The sequence below is a fragment of the Solenopsis invicta genome, chromosome 10 (genome assembly GCF_016802725.1).
Source record: "Solenopsis invicta isolate M01_SB chromosome 10, UNIL_Sinv_3.0, whole genome shotgun sequence".
NCBI lineage: Eukaryota > Metazoa > Arthropoda > Insecta > Hymenoptera > Formicidae > Solenopsis > Solenopsis invicta.
In genome coordinates this window covers 3,768,857-3,790,356 of record NC_052673.1, presented here as the reverse complement: position 1 = coordinate 3,790,356, position 21,500 = coordinate 3,768,857, and the positions used below count along the sequence as shown (strand labels likewise).

The following is a 21,500-nucleotide window of genomic DNA, read 5'->3' as shown; positions in this document are numbered from 1 at the left end:
CACTCGCCTTATATACGAGGTGTGTTCAAAAAGTATCGCGAATTTTGTGTTTTTTCAAAAATTATTTATTTATTCATGAATATCTATTTTGTCCCCTTCAAAGTAATCCCCATGAGATATTATACACTTGTGCCAACGGTTTTTCCAATCTTCGAAGCACTTCAAAAAATCATTTTTTTTTATCTTGTTCAGCTCCTCCTTCGATGCCGTCTTTATCTCGTCAAGCGTAGCGTAACGTCGTCCTTTCATGGGCCTCTTCAGTTTAGGGAACAAGAAAAAGTCACAGGGGGCCAGATCTGGGGAATACGGTGGCTGCGGCATCATTAGTGTGTTGTTTTTGGCCAAAAAGTCGCGCACAAGCAACGATGTGTGAGCAGGGGCGTTATCGTGGTGCAAAAGCCAATTTTTGTTCTTCCACAAATCCGGGCGTTTCTGGCGGATTGCTTCGCGCAAATTGCGCATAACTTGCAGGTAATATTCCTTATTGACCGTTCTACCCTGTGGCAAGAACTCATGATGCACCACGCCCCTGCAATCGAAGAAAACTGTCAGCAAAACTTTCACATTCGACCGAACTTGGCTCGCTTTTTTCGGTCTTGGTTCGTGCGGCAGCTTCCATTGAGATGATTGAGCTTTGGTTTCCACGTCATAACCATAAACCCACGATTCGTCACCAGTTATGACCCTCTGGAGCAAATTTGGGTCGTCGCGGACAGAGTCCAACATCTCATTAGCAATGTTCATGCGATGCTGTTTTTGGTCGCAATTGAGCAATTTTGGTACGAATTTCGCGGCGACCCGTCTCATGCCCAAATCATTGATAAAAATCGAATGGCACGAGCCAATCGATATGTTTAGGTCCTCAGCAACTTCTCTAACGGTGATTCGACGATTGGCCAATACCATTTTCTCCACTTCATTAATTTTTTCGTCTGTTGTTGAAGTGCTCGGGCGTCCGGCACGCTCTTCGTCGTTCACATCTTCTCGGCCTTCTGAGAACATTTTGTACCACCGATAAACGTTGCTTCGGTCCAAGGTAGCTTCTCCGTATGCCACAGTCAACATTCGGAATGCATCCGCGCACTTAATTTCGTTTTTCACACAAAATTTGATACAGGTTCTTTGATCCACTTTTTTGAATAGGTAAAAATCGAAGACGATCCAAAACACGTGCAAGCAAAGCAGCTGTCAACAATTAAGTGAACATTCAAAATGGCCGAGCTTGTCGGCATAAGTGAGAGACATGAGTACCAACATAACGCCACAAAAAGATCGAAATTCGAATATCCGTAACCCGCGAAAATTCAAAATTCGCGATACTTTTTGAACACACCTCGTATATATATATATATATATATATATATATATATATATATATATATATATATATATATATATATGTTATTGAACCGTTTCGGTCGGAATCTATTCCAAAGAATTTTATAATACGCGCTCTGGGTAGCGATCATGTATCTTTTTCCCTAAGGCGGAAAGGTGAAAAGTGAAATCTTTCGCCATCGAAGTTAATGGCGAAATTTGTTACTTTTCATCTTTCCACCCTAAAGAAAAAGTTACATGATTCTGGTCTGAAATGCTATAAGCTGTTCACGAAGCTTGCATTCGCTGACGCTATTTTGGCTATAGTAAACAGCGTAAACAGCGCGCATTAGCGTTGATAGTGCGATACTGAGCTGTTGGAACTTCGAACGCACGAATTTTTGTTGGTAGAGTCAATGATTGGTTGAAGATATCTTATTACATAAATCATAAATATGATAAAGTTTTCAAGTATGATTGAGACTGTCTATAAATACACGCTATTTTTTTTTTATAGAAAGTGCATGTGATCATCGATCCAATTGGACCGGCAAATTGTAAGTAAATAAATCATTCTTAACTTTAATTTTTATATGTAATATAAGTAAAAAAATGTTTTTATTTTAATAAATATAGATGCTAGGGGAAAAAAGTTATATATGATTGTGTTGCGTCCGCGGATTCGCGAGGGTTGCAATTCCGGGACGTAGATCTGGTTCGTTGGTTAGTTTTGGAGTTAAGGCAGCTGTCACCAGTCGCGGCTCCGAATAGTGTGATAACACAGCCGGATACGCGACAAATTCCTTGTATGGAAAATGGGAGGTATTGTAGGAAGATATATTATTAGTAGGTTTGGAAAATGTAGTAGTGTTTATTAACGCTACTGGAGGTGTAGCGCGCGTACTCGAGCTTGGCGTGGGATTAAATGAACGACAGAGCGTGTAATGATTAAACTGAATATGTATATGTATTTTCGTGATTACGGAATAGTAGATGGTTACATATGGGGGCTGCGGGTAAAACGTCATCTTGCGAAAGAAGCGCTTTCTGCCGCCGGCGTACGCGCGGTGTGCCCTACGTTTGCCCATAGGTGCTTCGAGCGAGACATGGTAGATTTAATATGGGTGAAGGATTGCCACGTTAATGCGTATATGAACAGGTAACTTACCGATCTTAACGCGAGAGTGAGAGAGAGAACTCGGTATAGAAGATCTACGAAATTTAGTGAAAAAGATTAGTGATCGAGTATATGTAACGAGTGACGAATCCGCTGGGTCGGAGTGGTTACCCGTTAGAACGCCTCCCTTAAAGGTGGAAATTATGTGGAAGAAGAGGGGACGGTGAGAGCGTCGAGGAGTCGCGCTAGCGAATCTTCCTCGACGGGTTGGGAAGGGAAGAAGGACGGTGTCGAAGAGTCGCGTTAGCGAGTCTTCTTCGACGCCGCAGGAAAGAGAGAGAGAGAGAGGAGACGTCGAAGAGTCGCGTTAGCGAGTCTTCTTCGACGCCGTAAGAGAGGGGGGGGAGACAGAGAAACGAGTGAGGCCACACTCTAGCTAGTGCTAGGTGAGGTTCAACCCTCAGGATCTCTGGTGGAAAGGAGGGAGAGGAAAAGAGGCGATCCGACCGGGCCACCCCGAAGACCAACGTCTTCGTCAGGAGTAAAACCCTCCCGTCGCTGAGATCGTACCTGGAGGTCTGAATGTTGGTGGTCGCCGATGGCAGCGAATCTCACTCGACCAACAAGACTGATCTGCATTTCGAGCTCCGATTTCGCTCCTTATATAGGCAAGGATATGGGCAAGAGGTGTCGCGGGACGATTCCTCAGGTTCGCAGAAAATTCGGAGCGATAGTTTTTCGTAACGTGTGGCCCTTAGAAGCCCGCCTCGTTCCGCGACCGCGCGGCTTGCGCCTATATCGCGCGAGCGCTTGTAGACTTTTCCGGGGATCGCGACTCGCGGGGGCACCGCATACCAAGCCCCGACGCGAAATCCAGTGCCCAGGAAATTAATAGAATTTAATAGAATTTATATTGAGAGTGTGCGAGGCGATAGCGCCAAGCACATGCAATAGTTTTATGTATAAAAAGTTAAGGTTTAATTATCGTTCGTAGGAGATTGATTGATTCAAAATTATTTGGCATTTTTATTGGCCGTGATTTTAGAGCTGTTTCGATCTGAGTTGCATGGCACAGCTGTGGGAAGCGTCCATGAGTGGATCACGCTTAGATAATAATAAATTTGCCATTCTTAATATTTCGTATTAAATTGGAAAGATGAATAGAATTCCAACGCGCGGAACTTGTCGTTATCAGAGGGGGCCGCGAGCCGAGGGGTCGGCGCGCACGATGTTTGTCTCGCGCCGATGGACGCTCGCGGGTGTTGCGCGTCGATGGGGCGGCACGAGGTAGCCAAGCCGTATGAAATTTGAAATCGAGCGATATCGACTGATGCGGGATTTATCTAATTGATCGGAGGATGTTTCCGGATTCTGATTAGGTTATTATTAGTACGGATGGCGCGGAAAAATGAAAATTTTCTCGCCAGACGTAACAATTGGTCTCTTTGTTTTTACAAAGTAATTTTCCCAATCCAGATATGACAATCTGGGTTGGGAAAATTACTTTGTAAAAATAAAAAGAACCTATAATAAGAGATTGGCCACCGTCTGTGTTTGCGCGCGTTGAAACCAAACTTTGTAATAAAAGTTTGGTAGAAGTTACTATAAGAATACGCGTGATGCGCATTGAAACTGTGAAATTAGCATAAGAAAAGTTGATTTGATGATATTTTTAAATTATTGGATAAAAAAAGATTAAAAAATTATAAAATTAAGATTATAGAATTAATTATAAATTACAAAATAAAATTAACAGAAACAATAATAACACAACTATTTTAATTGTAGACTTTTAATTTTCTTATATAAATAACATCTTATATAATTTTATTTTAACATAGTAATATTTTATAAAAATAAATCTTCACACACACACACACACACACACACACACACAAATTATAACATTAAAAATTATTTAACTACAGAATGCCATAGTTTTACTGTTATGCATTACATTATTAAGGCGACTTTTTTGACATGAGATTTTTATTCGATATTGAATAAAACGCTTTTTTATTTTATAAGGCAATTGATGACAATTTTTTATCATTTTACAGTGAATTATTTACATTTTTTCCAAAAAGAAATGGATAAAATTACATTTACTATTTTTTAAATATGGGAGATATCGGCGAATAACAATCTCTATCTCCAAAAAATATTCAAACACTTGCTCAGTAACAAAAAATAATGTGTTTTTTCTAAAACATTTTAACTGCACTAATTTAAAATATTTTACACCCCTATAATTTCTACATCCAACAGAAGCTAAACATAGTTCGCATGTTGCAGTATTAGATTTAATAATAATAGAAACAATGCAGCCAGCAGCACTGTATAGAACGTTCATTTGAAGATTACAAAGGCGGATATTTGTTTTGGGTTCAACAGAAATGTTTGGAAATGGTTCTAACTGTTTAATTTTTTTTAGTTTATTCAAAAAATTACCAATAAACTCTCTATCGTCTTCTTCATAATTAGAAGTTTTAGCTGGTTTTATATATCGAGATATACAGAGTTCTTTTAAATCTTGCTTAAATTGCAATGCATTTGGAATTTGATGCTTTGCTCTAATTCTTGAAAACAAATTTTCAACACAATCCTATGTAAAACGACTTGTTAAAACATACTGATAATTTCTTTTAGTTATCAAATACTCGATTAATTCAATGATAGATTGTGTGGTAATCATAACACCACATTGAATAGGTTTAAAACGTCGTTCTCGACTTATTTCAATATTTCTAAATATTTCTATGACTGAGTATAAAAATTGTATGCAAACATTGTATTTTTTTTCTTTAATTTCATTTCCTGATGTTTTTCCTAATGCTTATCGTTAAGATCGTGATGTAATTAATGTGAACCATTTGGAAACTATTTTTATAAATGCTGCTGTTGTGCTATATTCTTTTTTATTTTTTTCTTTAGCCAGAAAGTTCAAGGCACTACTAACATTTCTACTCAATACATGTTTTGCCTTGTTGATCTTCATCTTGTTAAATTTTCCAACAATAATATCATTACTCTCAAGTTGTGGTGTTAATTGTAACTTTATATTTTCCTGTATTTTACTTAATTCCACTAAATGTTGGCATTGGACAGTAAAAGACGATAGATTGTGAGTATAAGCAAATGTTTGTGGCAATTCAATTACTTTGTTATTTTGAAGATAATTTCTGATACTTTTTAAAAGATGTGGTCTATCTGCAAGAAAGAATAATTTTCAATTGTTAAGAATAATTTTCATTGTTATCAACTGGATGAGGTATAGAATTTATTATTGTCGAATATTTACTTGCAGAAATGTTTCCAAATGCTTTCCACATTGCTTGATTAACAGATCCCAGAAATGTACCATAAGACCAATAGATTCTGCTTTTGAAATGATTGTTTCTAAAATAGGTTTTAAACGAGCAACAGCAAATCCATTAGAAGTATAGTAATATGCAATAACTTGTTTCCATCTTGAAAAAAACACCAGCAAGCATTATAACTAAGGTATGCGTAGCTTTTTGTATTTTACCTGTAATTAAATGTAACAGCAAAAATATCAAAATGTATAAAAAGCAAATAAAACAATTAGAAATAAAATAAATTATAAGATTAAGATTATAGGATTAATTATAAATTAGAAAATAAAATTATCAAATATATGATATTTGTGAATACCATGCAAATCATTTGATACATATAATTAAATTCATATATACAATTTAAATTTTCTCGAAAACTCCAAACATTTTAAAGAAATGTACAAAAAATTAACATATAAACCCATACAGCACATATGTCTGAAAGATGACTAAAGAGCTGTATTCATAGTAGGTTCTTATATTTAAGATTTTCTTAAGTATTGTTGAAATATATAGAAATGAAATTCATATTATTTATATTCATGTAATGCAAAAATAAAAAATCATTATGCATTCAGTTTGCATGCACTATGAAATTCTATTAATAACAATCATCAAAAGGAAGTCATGCTTCTAAGTAAACTTAAAACAGTTTGGAGCTAACTCCGATTAACTTAATCATTGATTAGTCTGTAGAATGATTAAGAGTAAAATTTCAAGATTTTTATTATATTATATGCAATAATTATATCATTAGAAATTTTAATGTTAGTCATTTTACAAGTTAATTAATGAATAAGTTAATCGGAGTTTGGTATTAATAGTTCTTAGGAAAATTTACCAAAACTGTCAGGTATAAATAATTGGTAATAGCTGTTGCTCTGTATGAGTAATGGTTGGCAGTAGCTGCTGTTTTGGGTTCTGAAAACTAAAATGCAATAAGTAATATAAAGTAAGATTCAACTTATTCTTTATCTTTTTTCTAAGAATTAGAAAAAGAAGATTAAGTTGAATCCAGATTAAAATTAATCTACGTTGGTGGAACCGGGCATACGATCGACAAATTAATCGGCGCGTTGTTTGCTCGAACTGGAAATTTTAAGATATAAGCAAAAATATTAATTAAAACACCAAAACTCGCTTTTATAGACATATTTTAGACATTAAATACATATTAAAGCTACATTTTATAACATTCTGTTTTTATTAAACAATACAAGTGGATTCAAGTAGATTTGAAAAATCTGAAGCTCGAATTCGAAAATATCGAAATAAATTTAGTTCTATTCATTTAAATTCATTTTCGTTTGCTGGGGTCCTTATTTGTATTCAAAATCAATAAGTTTTTGTCCCCTTTCTTCAGAAATACTTTTAGACCCATACTTTTAGACCCAAAATTTAAACCCCAACATTTAAAATCTTCGTGATTACTGACCTGATCATGATATTGGAAAGATTCATAGGTACCTGCTTCTATAATAGTGCATGCTTCTATAATGTCTGCATCGATTTGAGGGTAATTCTTTTGAATCACAAAGTCAAATGTATTTATGTATATTTAAGGATGTATTATACATATTTTTACAAATGTGTTAATATTTATATAATACTTTAAATAAGCTATAGATATGAAAACGTTTATAATATTCTATTTTTATTAAACAACATATTTTTATAATTTATTTACATTATTTATTATTATTTTTATTCTTACATATAAACTAAAATTTTAATAATAATATGAAAAAATCTTACAACTTTTGTATTAAATATTTTAAATATTCAAAATAATTTATGCAAAGTTTTGTATTGCGATTGAGAGATCAGCTTCTCAAAAATTTAGAACAAATAAATATTTTGTTGTTTATAGAACAACTAATCTCTGCATCGTAATAAAGTTTTACGTAAATCATCTTCAATACTTAAAAAAAATTTTATTTTTGTCATTCTATAGTTTCTTTTCATATATTTTTTTAGAGTACTGGTAAAAAAATACTACTTCTTATTGCAATAACTTTTGATACAAGTTCTCAACTACTTCAATTTTTTGTGTTACTTTGTAATGTAATTTAAAATACTCAGTATCTACTCTTTATCATTATTTTGAAAATATGATACATCATTAATGTCATTTCACACTTTACGTAGACGCGTATGCATGCACATGCACACACGCACGCACACTTATCCACATTAATACAAAAAAATAAAAAGTTTATCTTACTATATTCTCTAATAATATCCAAAGTATTGCTATTAGTATTGCTGCTAAAATTGTTATTAGCCTTCTGAACATTTTGATTTGAGTGGCTTGGTTTGCAATTACTGTTAGGATTCTTATCACTATTGTTGTTCTTGCTATTACAGCTACTGCTTTGGCTAGGTTTATTGAGCAGTGAGTCCGTGTCTCTGCGCAATCTATCTATATTCTTACGTAAAGTAGATGACATGTCAGTTATTTTATGTAGATCTACAATCAGACGGAAAGAACGGCTAATCAGATGTAAAATGCACAACTATAACAGATATTTACATCCACAGTTAGGAAATTTAAGTTTATGTTTTTTTAATTAAGTTAAGTGTAAGGTAACAGCTTACAAAATTAATTTGGTTACATGAACAAAAACTACAAACTTAGTTAAAAGTTGCGTTAAAATTAAACTAACTTAAGTTAAATAAAAGGAGCTTATTAAGCTTTTTTTAAATTAATCTGTATTGTTCAAGATTTTATAGAAAAAAATATTGGCGTTTAAAGAGATAAAAGAATAACTTAAAAAAAAGTTAAAATTTATATTTTAAAAATAATTAGTTAAAGAGAATTTAAAATTTATTTTATTTAAAGTTAAGTTAAAATTTATTATCTTTTTACCTTTTTATTTAACTTTTAATTAAGTAATTATTAACTAATCTGTTTAGATTTCTTACTATGTTTAGGCTATATGGTATTTACCTTCATTAATAGCTCTTAATCTTGCATTATCTTCTCTTAGTTTTTTGTTTTCCACTTTCAAAGTGTTATAATTAAGTTGATTAGTCTGACTTTACTCCACTTAAACATAGAATTGTCGTCATCCTCCTCTTTCTCAATATCATTTATTAAATCAATCTGAAAGCAAAAGAAATATTCGAATTAAAGATTTTAGATTTTTTTTTTTTTGAGAAAAAAGATGGACGAAGGAAAAACACATAAATGCATATCTAACTTTAAACATTAAAAATTCCTTGAATGGAGAAAAATAAAGTGTTTTCTCTAAAGCATGCAAAAGGTAATATTAAACTTACCCGAGAAGTTCTTTTGATCAAATCTGTTGGTAAGTTTTCAATCTGCTATTGAAGCAAAACATTAGTTTTCTCAACAGTTGATGCTTTTTCAAGGAATTATCAATCTGGTATTAAAAAATTAAACAGTGTATTAATTTTATGCTAAACTTATAAGAACGACAAATCCTATTTTTAAGCAAAATATAAGAAGAAGTACTGTATTATTATTACAACAAGCTACAAAGACTTAAACATATATGTAACTCAAAATAGAAATTATTACGGAAATAATTACGGAACGTTCTTGTGCAGATGTAGTATCGTTCTCTGTTGATAAGTCTAAATCACACACATTGTCTTGATTAGAGCTTAATGATCTTTGGCAAAGTTTTCGGCTTTCCTCTCGAGAAGGATTAGGCACACCGAAGAGCTGAATATTTTTTATATGTTTACATATATCAGTAAGTGCTACAAATTTTGATACACATTTATACCATAGTACTCAAATTTAAAAAATATAGTCTAATTATCTAGAACACCCCACCACCTCCAAGTTCGACAAAACTCGAGCAACAATTCGATGTCTTATGGACGTCCTAACCGTAAGCCGAAGACGTCCCGGAGACGTACAATGTACTACTCAAAGACGACCAAAAGACGTTATTACTCTCTCAATTTAAAACAGTGAAATTTTCATTCCATTAGTGATTCGATATTTTACTTAAACTATGACCAATTCATTAATGAAATAGTGAAATCCCGTCAAAATGTGCTTACCCATTCGGAACAAAAGAGTTACTAGGCCAAAAAAAGGTCAACTTAACGGCCTGTTTTTTTGGATCTTTCTCATCTTTACGCGCGGAAATTTCCGCTCTGAAAGATCGAAAATTTGCTGGAACAGTGACTAGATACACAGACATTTTATAGAGTTTTCACTGATTTAAATTAAGAGAGTAGGAGACATATAATACAATACATAGGCGGCTGTCCAAAAATGTTGTATGTTAAACTATGTTGAAAGAATTACTTCCAACAGATCTCACTTTTACAATTAGATCTTCCCAAACGATAACCTTCTTGTTTAGAATTTTTTCCATCATTCGAGCACATTTGATACCTTCTTTTATGGGCCATCGAATAATCACCTCAGAATTTATGAGGTGATACAAATCTGATTTAGCATTTTCTGCCGTTAACCAGGCTTGAAAGGCTACTTGAACAGGCTTTTTCCTCTCATTAATAAACTACGACGAGGCACTTCTCATCCGACAGTTTAGTTTCCATTACGCATTTACTGTCCGACATAATAATACTTAATTCACTTTTAAAATTTTAGTGGTAATGCGCATTAGATAAATAGGTAAGAACGATGAAATCGAACTAAAGGCGATAAAACAAGATAGGCTTAAGGCGATGCTGGAGTGACGGCCGAACTCCGACGGTCTTGCGCCATCTTCTAAGTGGAAGTAAAATGTCAATAATATCAGTATTTTTAATTCCGTTATCGTATGAGCTCCTGCATTATCATGGTGTTCCAATCAACGAACGTCGCAGCGAGACATATACGAGTAGGTGCTCGGCTTTGCGTGTGTGCAACAGCAGAGCACAAGCGCCGAGCAATCCATTTATTACGTATATTTTCTTCAACAAGAGAAACTATCCAAATCAGTACCGTATACTTACAATTAGATAGGCATGCTTGGGCCATCTTGTAGATGGAGTATGCGCGAAAAAAGTTTTCGTCCGGCTTGTTGGGTTTCTCTCATTGAATAGGACATATGTACATTAGAGATACAGAGTGTCTTATTTGAAATATCCCAAGTAATGATCTCAAAAAATATTGAAAATACGGAAAAACATTTCAGATAAAAGTTGTATGAGCTAAAGGGGGATAAACAATAGTACAATAAATTTTTGAAGAAATCTATTTTTCAAAGCCACATGAAGGTTATAGGAATTATATGAATTCTTTTATATAATTTAAATCTGATTGTTCTAAATAACAATTTGTAAAGATAGCAATACTAAGAAATCAATATTTTAGATTTTATAGTTTATTCTGGCATTTTTATAGAATATAAAATATATCAAAAACTATTAATTTTTCAATAAATATACCGAATGTTTTATGTACTGAATAATAAGGTGAACCAATTGATGTCAATACGGTGCTTTTAAAAAAATTGTGCAATTTACAAAAATAATCAAAAAAATTGGAATTGGAAATAGGACCAAGGCATGGAAAAACATTATTGATGTAAAAAGAACTTTACAAAATTCAATTTTGCAACCAATTGGTATAAACAAATTATTAAAAATTTACTCTAAAAGAGAACTAATTGCGCCAATCAATTCTACGGGAAAAATTACTAAAAAAATGTTGGAGTAATCAGTTTTCCTCTACAGTTAATTTTTAGTAATTTGTTTATAATAATTAGTTGCAAAATTGATTTTTGCAAGCGTGCTTTTGTCATCAATAATATTTTTTTATGCTCCGGTATCATTTCTAATAGTTTGTTTGATTATATTATTCTGGGCAAGAACAGGTTTTAATTATTTATATAGTTTATATAGTTTATTTTAAAAATATTTAAGGCTAAATAATCAAAGGGCTAGTGAAAATGTTCGCGCGATACTCAATACGTAAGCTTCTTCCTGTTCAAATCAGCTTTTCTTCAAATATAACATTTTATTAACGATATCATAAGTGTACGATTAGCTTAGTATTAGCGTATTAGGTCCCGAAATTTTATAGTGATTTCAGCTGGGTGTACACCGGTAAAGTGGCATACTAGTGCGCCCCAGTCGAAATCGCTATTAGGTTCGAATTCCGTCAACGCCAATGCGTTTTCAAAAATTGTAGAGTAATGCGTAATCGTAATAATATCAACAGGTTCTGTCAACAGGTTCTGTCAACAGAAGCGAATAAGCAGCGAATAAGTAATAATATCGTTATGTTTATTACATTATTATTACTTATTTTTATTTTAATGGTGTACTTTGTATACCATTTTTACATCCATTATGGGCGATTTGGACAACTAATCCATAAAATACCAGGACCACCAAGTTATCCAATTATCGGTAATTTGTTTCTTCTGCTAACTAAACAAGGTAAATAAAAATTCTCAAATCATTTCTATAATTAGTTAATTTTAAAATATGTAATTATCAATATTATTGCGTGTTAAATACTATTAAAAATTACATAAAATTATCAATAATTTTTTATGATATTTATTTCCTTTAATAGTGGCGATTGTGTGGTCTAGTCTGCACATTTGCTTTTTATGCTAAAGATCCGGGTTGAAATCTGCTTAGAACAGATTAGATATTTTTGCCATTTCTCGGGAAGATAACGTCAAACACATAATTTCTGAAAACTGCACCATGAAACTGGGACTCATTTATGAGGCCAAGGATTTAAAATTTATGCAATCCTAAGCCTTTGTATGAATTTAAATTATTGCATGAATTTAAAACCTGAGGCTATGTCAAACTAAAAACAAACTTGGAGAATTAGAGACCATGCTTTCTGTATTAACCCTTAAACACACCGATTCCGTAAAATATACATTTTCGGGTCTGGGAGATTTTTTTTCAACTTTGAGAAGTGGTTCTAACTATGGTTCTAATCAACATTTTTCAACAATCTTTTTTTTCACAAGAAAATTCAAAATCTCGGAAATATGACTGCATAATCGGCATTGCTGAGAAATAATTTATTGTTAAGTTATAAAAGAAAAACCATTAAGCAAAAATTAGAAATTGTTCAAAAATACATTTTTTTTTTAAATCATATGTACCGCAACAAAAAACGTTTAAGGACTTTCAAACATGGCGTTTTAAAGCTAAAGAATCATACTTAAAAAAAAAATTATAGTATTGTCATTCCTTTTAAAAATTATAATTATACAATATAACAAGGAGAATATCAGGAATTTTTGGGTGTCTAAAAATCCACTTTTCTTAAAAAAATCATATCTTTAGAACAAAAAACCTTTAAAGACTTTACAATACGGCGTTTTAAAGCTAAAGATTCATACTTTCAAAGAAAAATTTAGGTTACTGCCATTTTTATTAAAAAATATATTTACGTAGCAAGGCCAATATGAAGTATTTTTGATAAACACAAGGTGTCTAAAATTAAAAACTAATCTTATAATATATTTCGAACCTTACGCAGAAGTCTTCTTTTTACTGCACTATAGTATTTTAACGTTAGACAAAGTAATATACGCGAACGGACCTGTTCGAACGTGTCTATTTTTTTTACATAAGATTACTCACAAAAAAATTTTATTCACACACTATATGGGTCGCATTGACCATAACATAATTTTGCTGCCGTGCCGTTTGAATGCTAGTTAACCAAAAAAGTTGATCAACCATATCAATCGAAAGAGGAGATTTCAAACTTTTTTTACGTCCTAGTCCGAACCTCCTATCTCGTTGCGTCTTTACACAGCAAGCGTTCGAAACTTCATATGGGGTCTCTCAGACCTACTTATGCGTTTAAGGGCTAAGCTTAAAAAAAAATTTAATAATTATGTTTATCAAACTATTCCTCAATAGATTTTGGATTTCAAGTTATGACATATTTATTATATTATTTTTAAAAATGTAATAAAGCGATATTGCATGAAGGGTTGAAGAAAAGCAGATGTAGTAAGACAGCCCACCACAGGAATAAATTTTAAAAATTGGTCACTATATAAAAAAACAGCGTTTTGTTATAAAATCATATATTTCTTTAAAATAAAAAGAAAATATAAAATTTTGTCAAAGAAGGCTACTAAATAATTCTATAATTATTAGAATTCGTGAAATAATAACGGAGATACTACGACCAATCATAATTCTAATACGGTCAATAAAATTACCTTTTCTTCTACTGTTTCTTTAATTGTTTGTTTCCTATATATTTGAGCATAAAAGATGATGTAAAATAAAGATATTAACCCTATAGAGGCTCCATTATTTTATTGTCATTAAAACATTTTGTTTTATTTCATTAAAAATATCTCATAAATAAAAAGTTTATTAATTTTATATTTTTACTTTTTATTTTTTCTATGCTTATGAATCTTTATCTGTTGCTAAGAAATATTATTCTTCGATGCTTATAATGCGCCACTAAACACAATTTTACAATTTTATTTTTAATTTTGATGTATAATTAAATTGTATAAATTCCGAAATATGTTCTTATGAAAATAGTGTGTCAAAAATGAAAATTGTAAATACGTTACATTGGTCTTGTTAGAGGATTAAAATCATTAAATAAAATCAATCACAATTTTTTCTGTATTTATAATATTTGTTTATTACATATAGGTATATATATCTTTCAGAACATCTCTTAAATCTTCTGTTTTCAGTTGGTGACGAATATTATCCAATTTTTAGAAGGTGGGCTTTTTGGGAAGGTTTAGTATCTATTCGTCATCCTGATGATCTGGTAATAAAATATTATAGTTAATTCTTATATATGTTATTGAGAAATTAAAAATTTAAGAATGCTTCATTAATCTATATTTTATAAAAAAAAACTCATAAAGTGCAATATTTTAAATATAATTAGTAAAATGTCTGAAATATTTTAAATGGATTAATTAAGTTATCTTTACTAAGATTAAACGATGTTTTTTTCGTAATACTTTTTATAATTTTGTAGGTAATACTAAGTAGTAAAACAACTACTGACAAGAGTAGAATTTATGATGTACGACATCCTTGGCTCGGGTTGGGTCTTCTCACTAGTGGAGGTAATGTAATTATATTAATACAAATGAACGGTTTTCTACAAAATCTAAACCAGTTCATTAAAAGCAATTTAGATTACGATATCAAATCAATAGTATCATGACAATTTTGTTATGAGAAGATCAAATAAAAAACGGAAAATAAATATATAAGGGAGACCAGGGCAATTCAAAAGATTTTATTTTCTTTTGCATTTTCGGTCCTGTATTCATTAAGAAAAAAAAAGTTGGACAGTTCGAAAGCTTCAACTTTTTCCTTCACAATGCCATTATAGGTAGAACACGGAAATGTACTTGCTTTGATCAGTGTCAAATATTTCAAATAGCCCCAAGTCCCGAGTAATTCGAAAATAGTTCGCAAATATTCCGAAATTTGTGTTTTAAAATAAAAAAAATGTAAAAAAGCTATTGTGAAGACTTTCTTTTATTAAGAAAAGGTTATATAGTGTTATAAAGAAATGTTACATACAACAACAAAAAATACAAACAATAGAGAAATTTATTACTTTAATGTTTTCGAAACAAGCCAGAGATTATTCGTATTTTGTATAATTACATCTGTTACGTCCTGCGGAGTAACAATTCTTTTCTTTCGAAATCGATGCAGCCAAGCAACCGAAAAATTGCGAAAAGATGGCCTATCTTAACCGCGCGGATACGCTAAAATTGTCCGGTCGAGTCAATACGGTTGGTCTATCCTTGACACGTGCCGATTTTGGGCAGAAGCAAGCGTTGAAACGCGGATGATTGACCCCACCGACTCGAAACACTTGTCGCGCAATTAATAGGTAGGGCGTGGGCAATAATAAGAGACGGTACACCTGCGGATTAAAATCCCATAGGAACCATAGGCAGATTCAGGTATAAAAGGAAGGAGCTTCGGAGCTCGCGAGCACTTACCCAGCACTTACCCAACACTTACTCAGCACTTACTTACTTTCTTACAATCATTTACAGTCACTTACGGGCACATACCGCACCTTTTTTTCATTCTGATCAATCGCTCATTTTTCGCTTCGCGATTCACTCTAATTCGATCCGGCGCACATTCCGTGACATTATATGTCCGAGTTTGTGACGTTCGGATTCGTATTCATCGTACTTAAATTCGACGCGGCATTGTGAGATCCGAACACTCTGAGTGCCAACCGTCGACCAACCGTCCGCCGTTGTAAGCTGAATCCGCTCTGCCAACCACTAAATCGTTCGCACCTTCAAAACTTCACCCAACAGTAAGTCTCAGCCGTCCATTATTTTTATTTTTTTATTTTTACTCTTCATAAGACTACCTTCTCTCTCTCATAAGATATTTGTTATATTTTTCAAAACACTCATATATTCAGTATTATCGCACTACCCTTCCTTTTCTCCCTCTATTACTCTCAGTCTCTTTATTTCCCGCAGGATACAGTCGAGCTCTTTCGATTGGGTCCGCGACTCTTTTTATTTCCCGTAGGATACAATCGAGCTCTTTCGATTGGGTCCACGACTCTCTTTCTTTCCCGCAGGATACAGTCGAGCTCTTTCGATTGGGTCCGCGACTCTTTTTATTTCCCGTAGGATACAATCGAGCTCTTTCGATTGGGTCCACGACTCTCTTTATTTCTCGTAGGATACAATCGAGCTCTTTCGATTGGGTCCGCGACTCTTTTATTTCCCGTAGGATGCAGTCGAGCTCTTTCGATTGGGTCCGCGACTCTTTTTATTTCCCGTAGGATACAATCGAGCTCTTTCGATTGGGTCCACGACTCTCTTTATTTCCCGCAGGATACAGTCGAGCTCTTTCGATTGGGTCCGCGACTCTTTTTATTTCCCGTAGGATACAATCGAGCTCTTTCGATTGGGTCCACGACTCTCTTTATTTCTCGTAGGATACAATCGAGCTCTTTCGATTGGGTCCGCGACTCTTTTATTTCCCGTAGGATACAATCGAGCTCTTTCGATTGGGTCCGCGACTCTTTTTATTTCCCGTAGGATACAATCGAGCTCTTTCGATTGGGTCCACGACTCTCTTTATTTCCCGCAGGATACAGTCGAGCTCTTTCGATTGGGTCCGCGACTCTTTTTATTTCCCGTAGGATACAATCGAGCTCTTTCGATTGGGTCCACGACTCTCTTTATTTCCCGCAGGATACAGTCGAGCTCTTTCGATTGGGTCCGCGACTCTTTTTATTTCCCGTAGGATACAATCGAGCTCTTTCGATTGGGTCCACGACTCTCTTTATTCCCTGCTGGATACAATCGAACTCTCGTTCGATTGAATTCGCAGTTTTCTTTGCTTCCAGCGGAAACGAAGAATTCTGTTCCTTTTATTAATTCAAACCTTTTTTCTTTTGCTTTTCCTTTTTCTTCTTTCAAGAAGTTATAATATAAATTTTATTTCCCTTTATAAGAAAGAGAGAACGTAGCCTCAATTCTCAAATTCATTTTAGTGCGTAAGCGAGTCCCTGACCATAAAACTCGAAGAGCCATTAAGAAGTGTCGGAATCGCCGAAATAAGAAGCTCCGGAGGCTTGGCGCATCGTTGTCGCTCTGCGGTAAATTACGCAAACAGCGAGCAAAAATTTCTGTTTTACCTAACGCTCTAATTAATTTGAGTACTTCCGACGAACCGACCGACTCATCTCCGCCAGTCTCAAATCCGTCCCCCGAATCACACTCTTTTTCCCCCTGTCGTTATCCTTCCCCCTCTTACTCTCCTGGATCTCATGTAGAACCAGATTTTAAACAACCACCAGGGTCACCGTCTTTTACCTTCGATCCTTTTGCAGAACCCTTAGCCTCTCCTCGGGATTCAACCTTTTCTCCTACAGATTTTCCTCCTACACCTTCCCCCGATTTTTTTTATCGTAATTCCGATTCACCTGTTCGAAGACCTCCGGAAGATCCATATTCCCCCGCGCTAGAGTTTCCCCAAGAAAACCCGCATTCCGATTCATTATTTACTTCCGAACAGGTAGAGAATATAATAAATGAAAATATCGAAGCGAATCGAAGAGTACTCAATGAATTTGAAGAAATCTTCGACTCGCTCCAAAGCCTACCTGGATAACTAAAAATTCCTTGATCATAAAATACACCTACACATGCACACTTATAACCAACTAGAATTTAAGTTATAATTACAATTTTTTTTGTTATTAAGAACATAAGATTTTTCTTCTTTTTATTATACATGTTTTCTACTAACAAAAATATTATTTGTACATTAATAATTATTATTTTAGTCATCACCTATCATTGTAATTGGTTATTTCTTTTATTATGTTAAAATAAAATTGTAATTCTTAATTTCAATCATTTTCTTTACTTCAACCACCTCTAATTCCCGCTCCGATAAAATTGCACTTAGTCCGATCCCGCGTAAAAGCGATTCAATTCGTTTACGCAAAATAAGGACTACACGAATGCAAGAGTCTGAATGAGAGTCATAGGTCGTCATTCTCGACACCTGACCTACATTCTGACTCACCTGACGCATTCGACTCGTCGCACTCGCCCGGAGACATGTGTGCGAGAGATTAGGCCTGTTCCGTCCTTCCTACCTCGCTCGAATTATTTCTCTAACTCTCTACCTGCCAACCGACCCGAGAGACTTATTTCGAGAATTCTGGACGTAACACATCCGTTAAATATTAAATTGTGTATTTTGATACATATAATATGAAAGCGAACATAAATGAAAAAAATCGTCCGAACAACGATTCGACGTATGGTTTTTCGAATAACCCTGACGTCAACTGTGAGCGTTATTACCTATGATCTACAAAAATAGACATCACACAGCAAAAAGTAAACATGAAATGTTTCAAATACATTCAACTGGTCACGATACATTCAAAGTTTTCGAAAAGAATCTTATTCATCTTACTTAAATTTCGAAGAAATGCTGGCTATCGGAAATTATCTTAACTGTCGCAAAACACATTTTTTACTACTACAACTTCAATATGACGCCGTTGCCAATAAAACTTTGTTAGCAACATCGTTATATTAGAACGTGTTTACAGTATTTAAAGTAAATTTTCAATATATACCCATAAAAAGATATTTCCATTTTTCGAATTATCCCGTTTACCGAATTGCCCCGGTCTCTCCTATGCCCTTTTTGATAATTACTTAAGTAAATGGAATAAACACGTTGTCTCCTGTATGCAGTGCGTCAACAAATTGGAAAAAATAACCGAAGTACTGAATTTATTAAACTATTACTAGCGTTTATTATATTATGTTTTTTTGGTTTGTTAACTTCAATTTTGAGATCAAAAATATAAAATTCAAAATAGCAATCTTAAAATCATGGATCTAAATTTTTCGTCACAGTTACATATAATTGTTTGTTAAAAATGTTTTGAACTTGTGCAGCTATAAAAATGGACCTTAGATTGTAGGCTTTAATTTAAAAATTACAAATTAAAAATGGAAGATTTTAAAAAGTTTGTTGTAAATTGTGTTCTGACATCGATTTTTGGATGATTATGATTCAAAATTAAATATTTAAGATTCACTAAATGCAAAAACCTACCTCACTGATTTTATAAAAAAATACAACGTCTGTTGTTAGCCTGCAAAATTGTAGTTCCTAGATTCTACCACATGGAGATTGCAGTGCAATTTTAGACTCCTTTAGAATACTTGTTTTACTTAAGTCCTCTTGGCTCTCTCTCACGAATTTTGTCATTTTATTTATCTCTCAACATCTGATAAAACTTCTTTGTCTAAAAGCTTATAAGTTTTAAGCGTTCCTTTAAAAATAGTTTGAAACCACACTGCAATCTTCAGGTGATAGATTTTAGAAATTACAATTTTGTAGGCTAACAACAGACGTTATTACATATTTTGTTTTTTTAAATTAGTGAGACAAATTTTTCACATCTACTATAGTATATCTTAAATAATTTATTTTAAGTATTATTCGTATATTTGTATATTACTTTTAATCATTGTATATTTTATCTCTTTATAAAATACTTTTCAGAGTCGTATTTAATACCTGTCAAAACTTATTTGTATTTTATTAATGATAAGCTGGAAGTAACATTTCCAAAATTAATTATTTTAATAAATTAAACACAGTATATAATGAAATAAGTTTCAATAAATCGAATACGTTCCCATGAATTGAGATTACCACATTAATTTTTTTATTATGTTCTTTATATATATTCTGCATCATATAGACATTTCCAATTTCTTATGATGATTTTATCATTATTTGTAGGTTACATTTTTATAAAATATTTTTCAGAATCACATTTAATACATGTCGGAACAATAATGCATCTTTATATTTATGGAGTTCATAGAGATCCTAATTTTTGGCCAAATCCAGAAATATTTGATCCAGACAGATTTTTACCGGAAAACAGCCAAAAGCGTCATCCTTATTCATACATACCATTTAGCGCTGGATTTCGTAATTGCATTGGTAAGATATTAATTGTTATCCTTTTATATACAGATTATAGTACATATAAAATTGTAGGTCAACGATTTGCTATGTTGGAAATGATGGCGATGATAGCTCTTCTGATTCAAAATTTTTATTTGGAGCCTGTTGATCTTTTGAAGAACCTTCGATTAGGACCTGATTTGGTACTTCATCCTCTTGGTGGACATCGTATAAAATTTATACCAATAGCCACATAATGTACTCAGTAAGCACCCACATAACACGAAGTCGACTATGAGCCAACTTTAAGCTGACTGTAAAAGGCAATGTGAATATTAATGTTATAAGATCGTGTTCGACAAGAAGTTGATGTTATTATGCAAGAATAAAGGAAAACTTACCAAGAAATCGATAGATGATCTTAGAGAGATCTTAGAGAGAAATACTTAGAAAGATGCATAAAAAAATCTTTAAGCTTATATCTGCCTGCTTATTTCATATCAAGAGTTGCTACGGAAGAAATACAATTATAATTGTAATTGTATTTCTTCCGAAGCAACTCTTGATATAAAATAAGCAGGTGGATATAAGCGTAAAGATTCTTTTATGCATCTTTCTAAGTATTTTAGATCATCTATCGATTTTTTGGTAAGTTTTCCTTTATTGTCTTGCATAATAACATCAACTTCTTTTTGAACACGATCCTATAACAATAATATTCACATTGCCTTTTACAGTCAGCTTAACCCTTAAACACACCGATCCTGTAAAATACGGAAACACATTTTTGGGTCTGGGAGACTTTTTCAACTTTGAAAAGCTATAATTTTGATTACAATCAATATTTTTCTACGATTTTTTTTTTTAAACAAAAGTTCAAAATCTCAGGAGTGTGACTGCATAATCGGCATTGCCGACAAATAATTTATTGTGAAGTTATAAAAGCAAAACCATTAAGCAAAAATGAGAAATTGGTCAAAAATCCACTTTTCCTTCAAAAAATCATTTCTTCGCAACAACAAACGTTTAAGGACTTTCAAATACAGCGTTTCAAAGCTAAAGAGTCACACTTTCAAAATAAAATTTGGCAAAATCATTTCTTTTACAACGTATAATTATGTAACATGGAGAATATGAGGCATTTTTGGGCATTTAAAAATCCGCTTTAAAAAAAAAATCATATCTTTGCAACAAAAAACTTTAAAGAACTTTACAATACGGCATTTTAAAGCTAAAGATTCATACTTTCAAAAAAAATTATATTATTGTCATTTCTATTAAAAAATGTA

At 33.0% G+C, this 21,500-nt stretch overlaps 2 protein-coding genes and 1 long non-coding RNA gene across 3 annotated transcripts; 1 reads left to right on the top strand and 2 right to left on the bottom strand.

The window, feature by feature from the left end:
* Nucleotides 1-4,858: 4,858 nt before the first annotated feature.
* Nucleotides 4,859-5,958, bottom strand: LOC113005683. Its single transcript, XM_026141512.2, has 2 exons — nt 5,736-5,958; nt 4,859-5,644 (listed from the first exon to the last, which is right to left on the bottom strand). Exons 1-2 carry the CDS (start codon nt 5,764-5,766, stop codon nt 5,277-5,279), a joined length of 399 nt encoding a protein of 132 aa, XP_025997297.1. The 5' UTR covers nt 5,767-5,958; the 3' UTR covers nt 4,859-5,276.
* A 1,535-nt stretch (nt 5,959-7,493) lies between these two features.
* On the bottom strand, nt 7,494-10,975 carry LOC120358829. Its single transcript, XR_005575707.1, has 4 exons — nt 9,350-10,975; nt 9,076-9,179; nt 8,744-8,899; nt 7,494-8,263 (listed from the first exon to the last, which is right to left on the bottom strand). It is a non-coding gene; the product is annotated as an uncharacterized LOC120358829 (long non-coding RNA).
* A 579-nt stretch (nt 10,976-11,554) lies between these two features.
* On the top strand, nt 11,555-20,477 carry LOC113005684 (cytochrome P450 4C1-like). The gene is made up of 5 exons (XM_039453998.1): nt 11,555-12,168; nt 14,436-14,515; nt 14,732-14,822; nt 20,068-20,247; nt 20,305-20,477. Exons 1-5 carry the CDS (start codon nt 11,922-11,924, stop codon nt 20,466-20,468), a joined length of 762 nt encoding a protein of 253 aa, XP_039309932.1. The 5' UTR covers nt 11,555-11,921; the 3' UTR covers nt 20,469-20,477.
* The last annotated feature ends 1,023 nt before the right edge of the window (nt 20,478-21,500 follow it).

Bases quoted from the DNA above. Each gene is read 5' to 3' on its own strand.
- LOC113005683 (XM_026141512.2), bottom strand. From the start codon at position 5,766: ATGTGGAAAGCATTTGGAAACATTTCTGCAA. The intron at 5,645-5,735 runs GTAAATATTCGA...TCTTTCTTGCAG, and splicing joins ATTTGGAAACATTTCTGCAA to ATAGACCACATCTTTTAAAA.
- LOC113005684 (XM_039453998.1), top strand. From the start codon at position 11,922: ATGCGTAATCGTAATAATATCAACAGGTTCTGTCAACAGGTTCTGTCA. The intron at 14,516-14,731 runs GTAATAAAATAT...ATAATTTTGTAG, and splicing joins TTCGTCATCCTGATGATCTG to GTAATACTAAGTAGTAAAAC. The intron at 14,823-20,067 runs GTAATGTAATTA...AATATTTTTCAG, and splicing joins GGGTCTTCTCACTAGTGGAG to AATCACATTTAATACATGTC.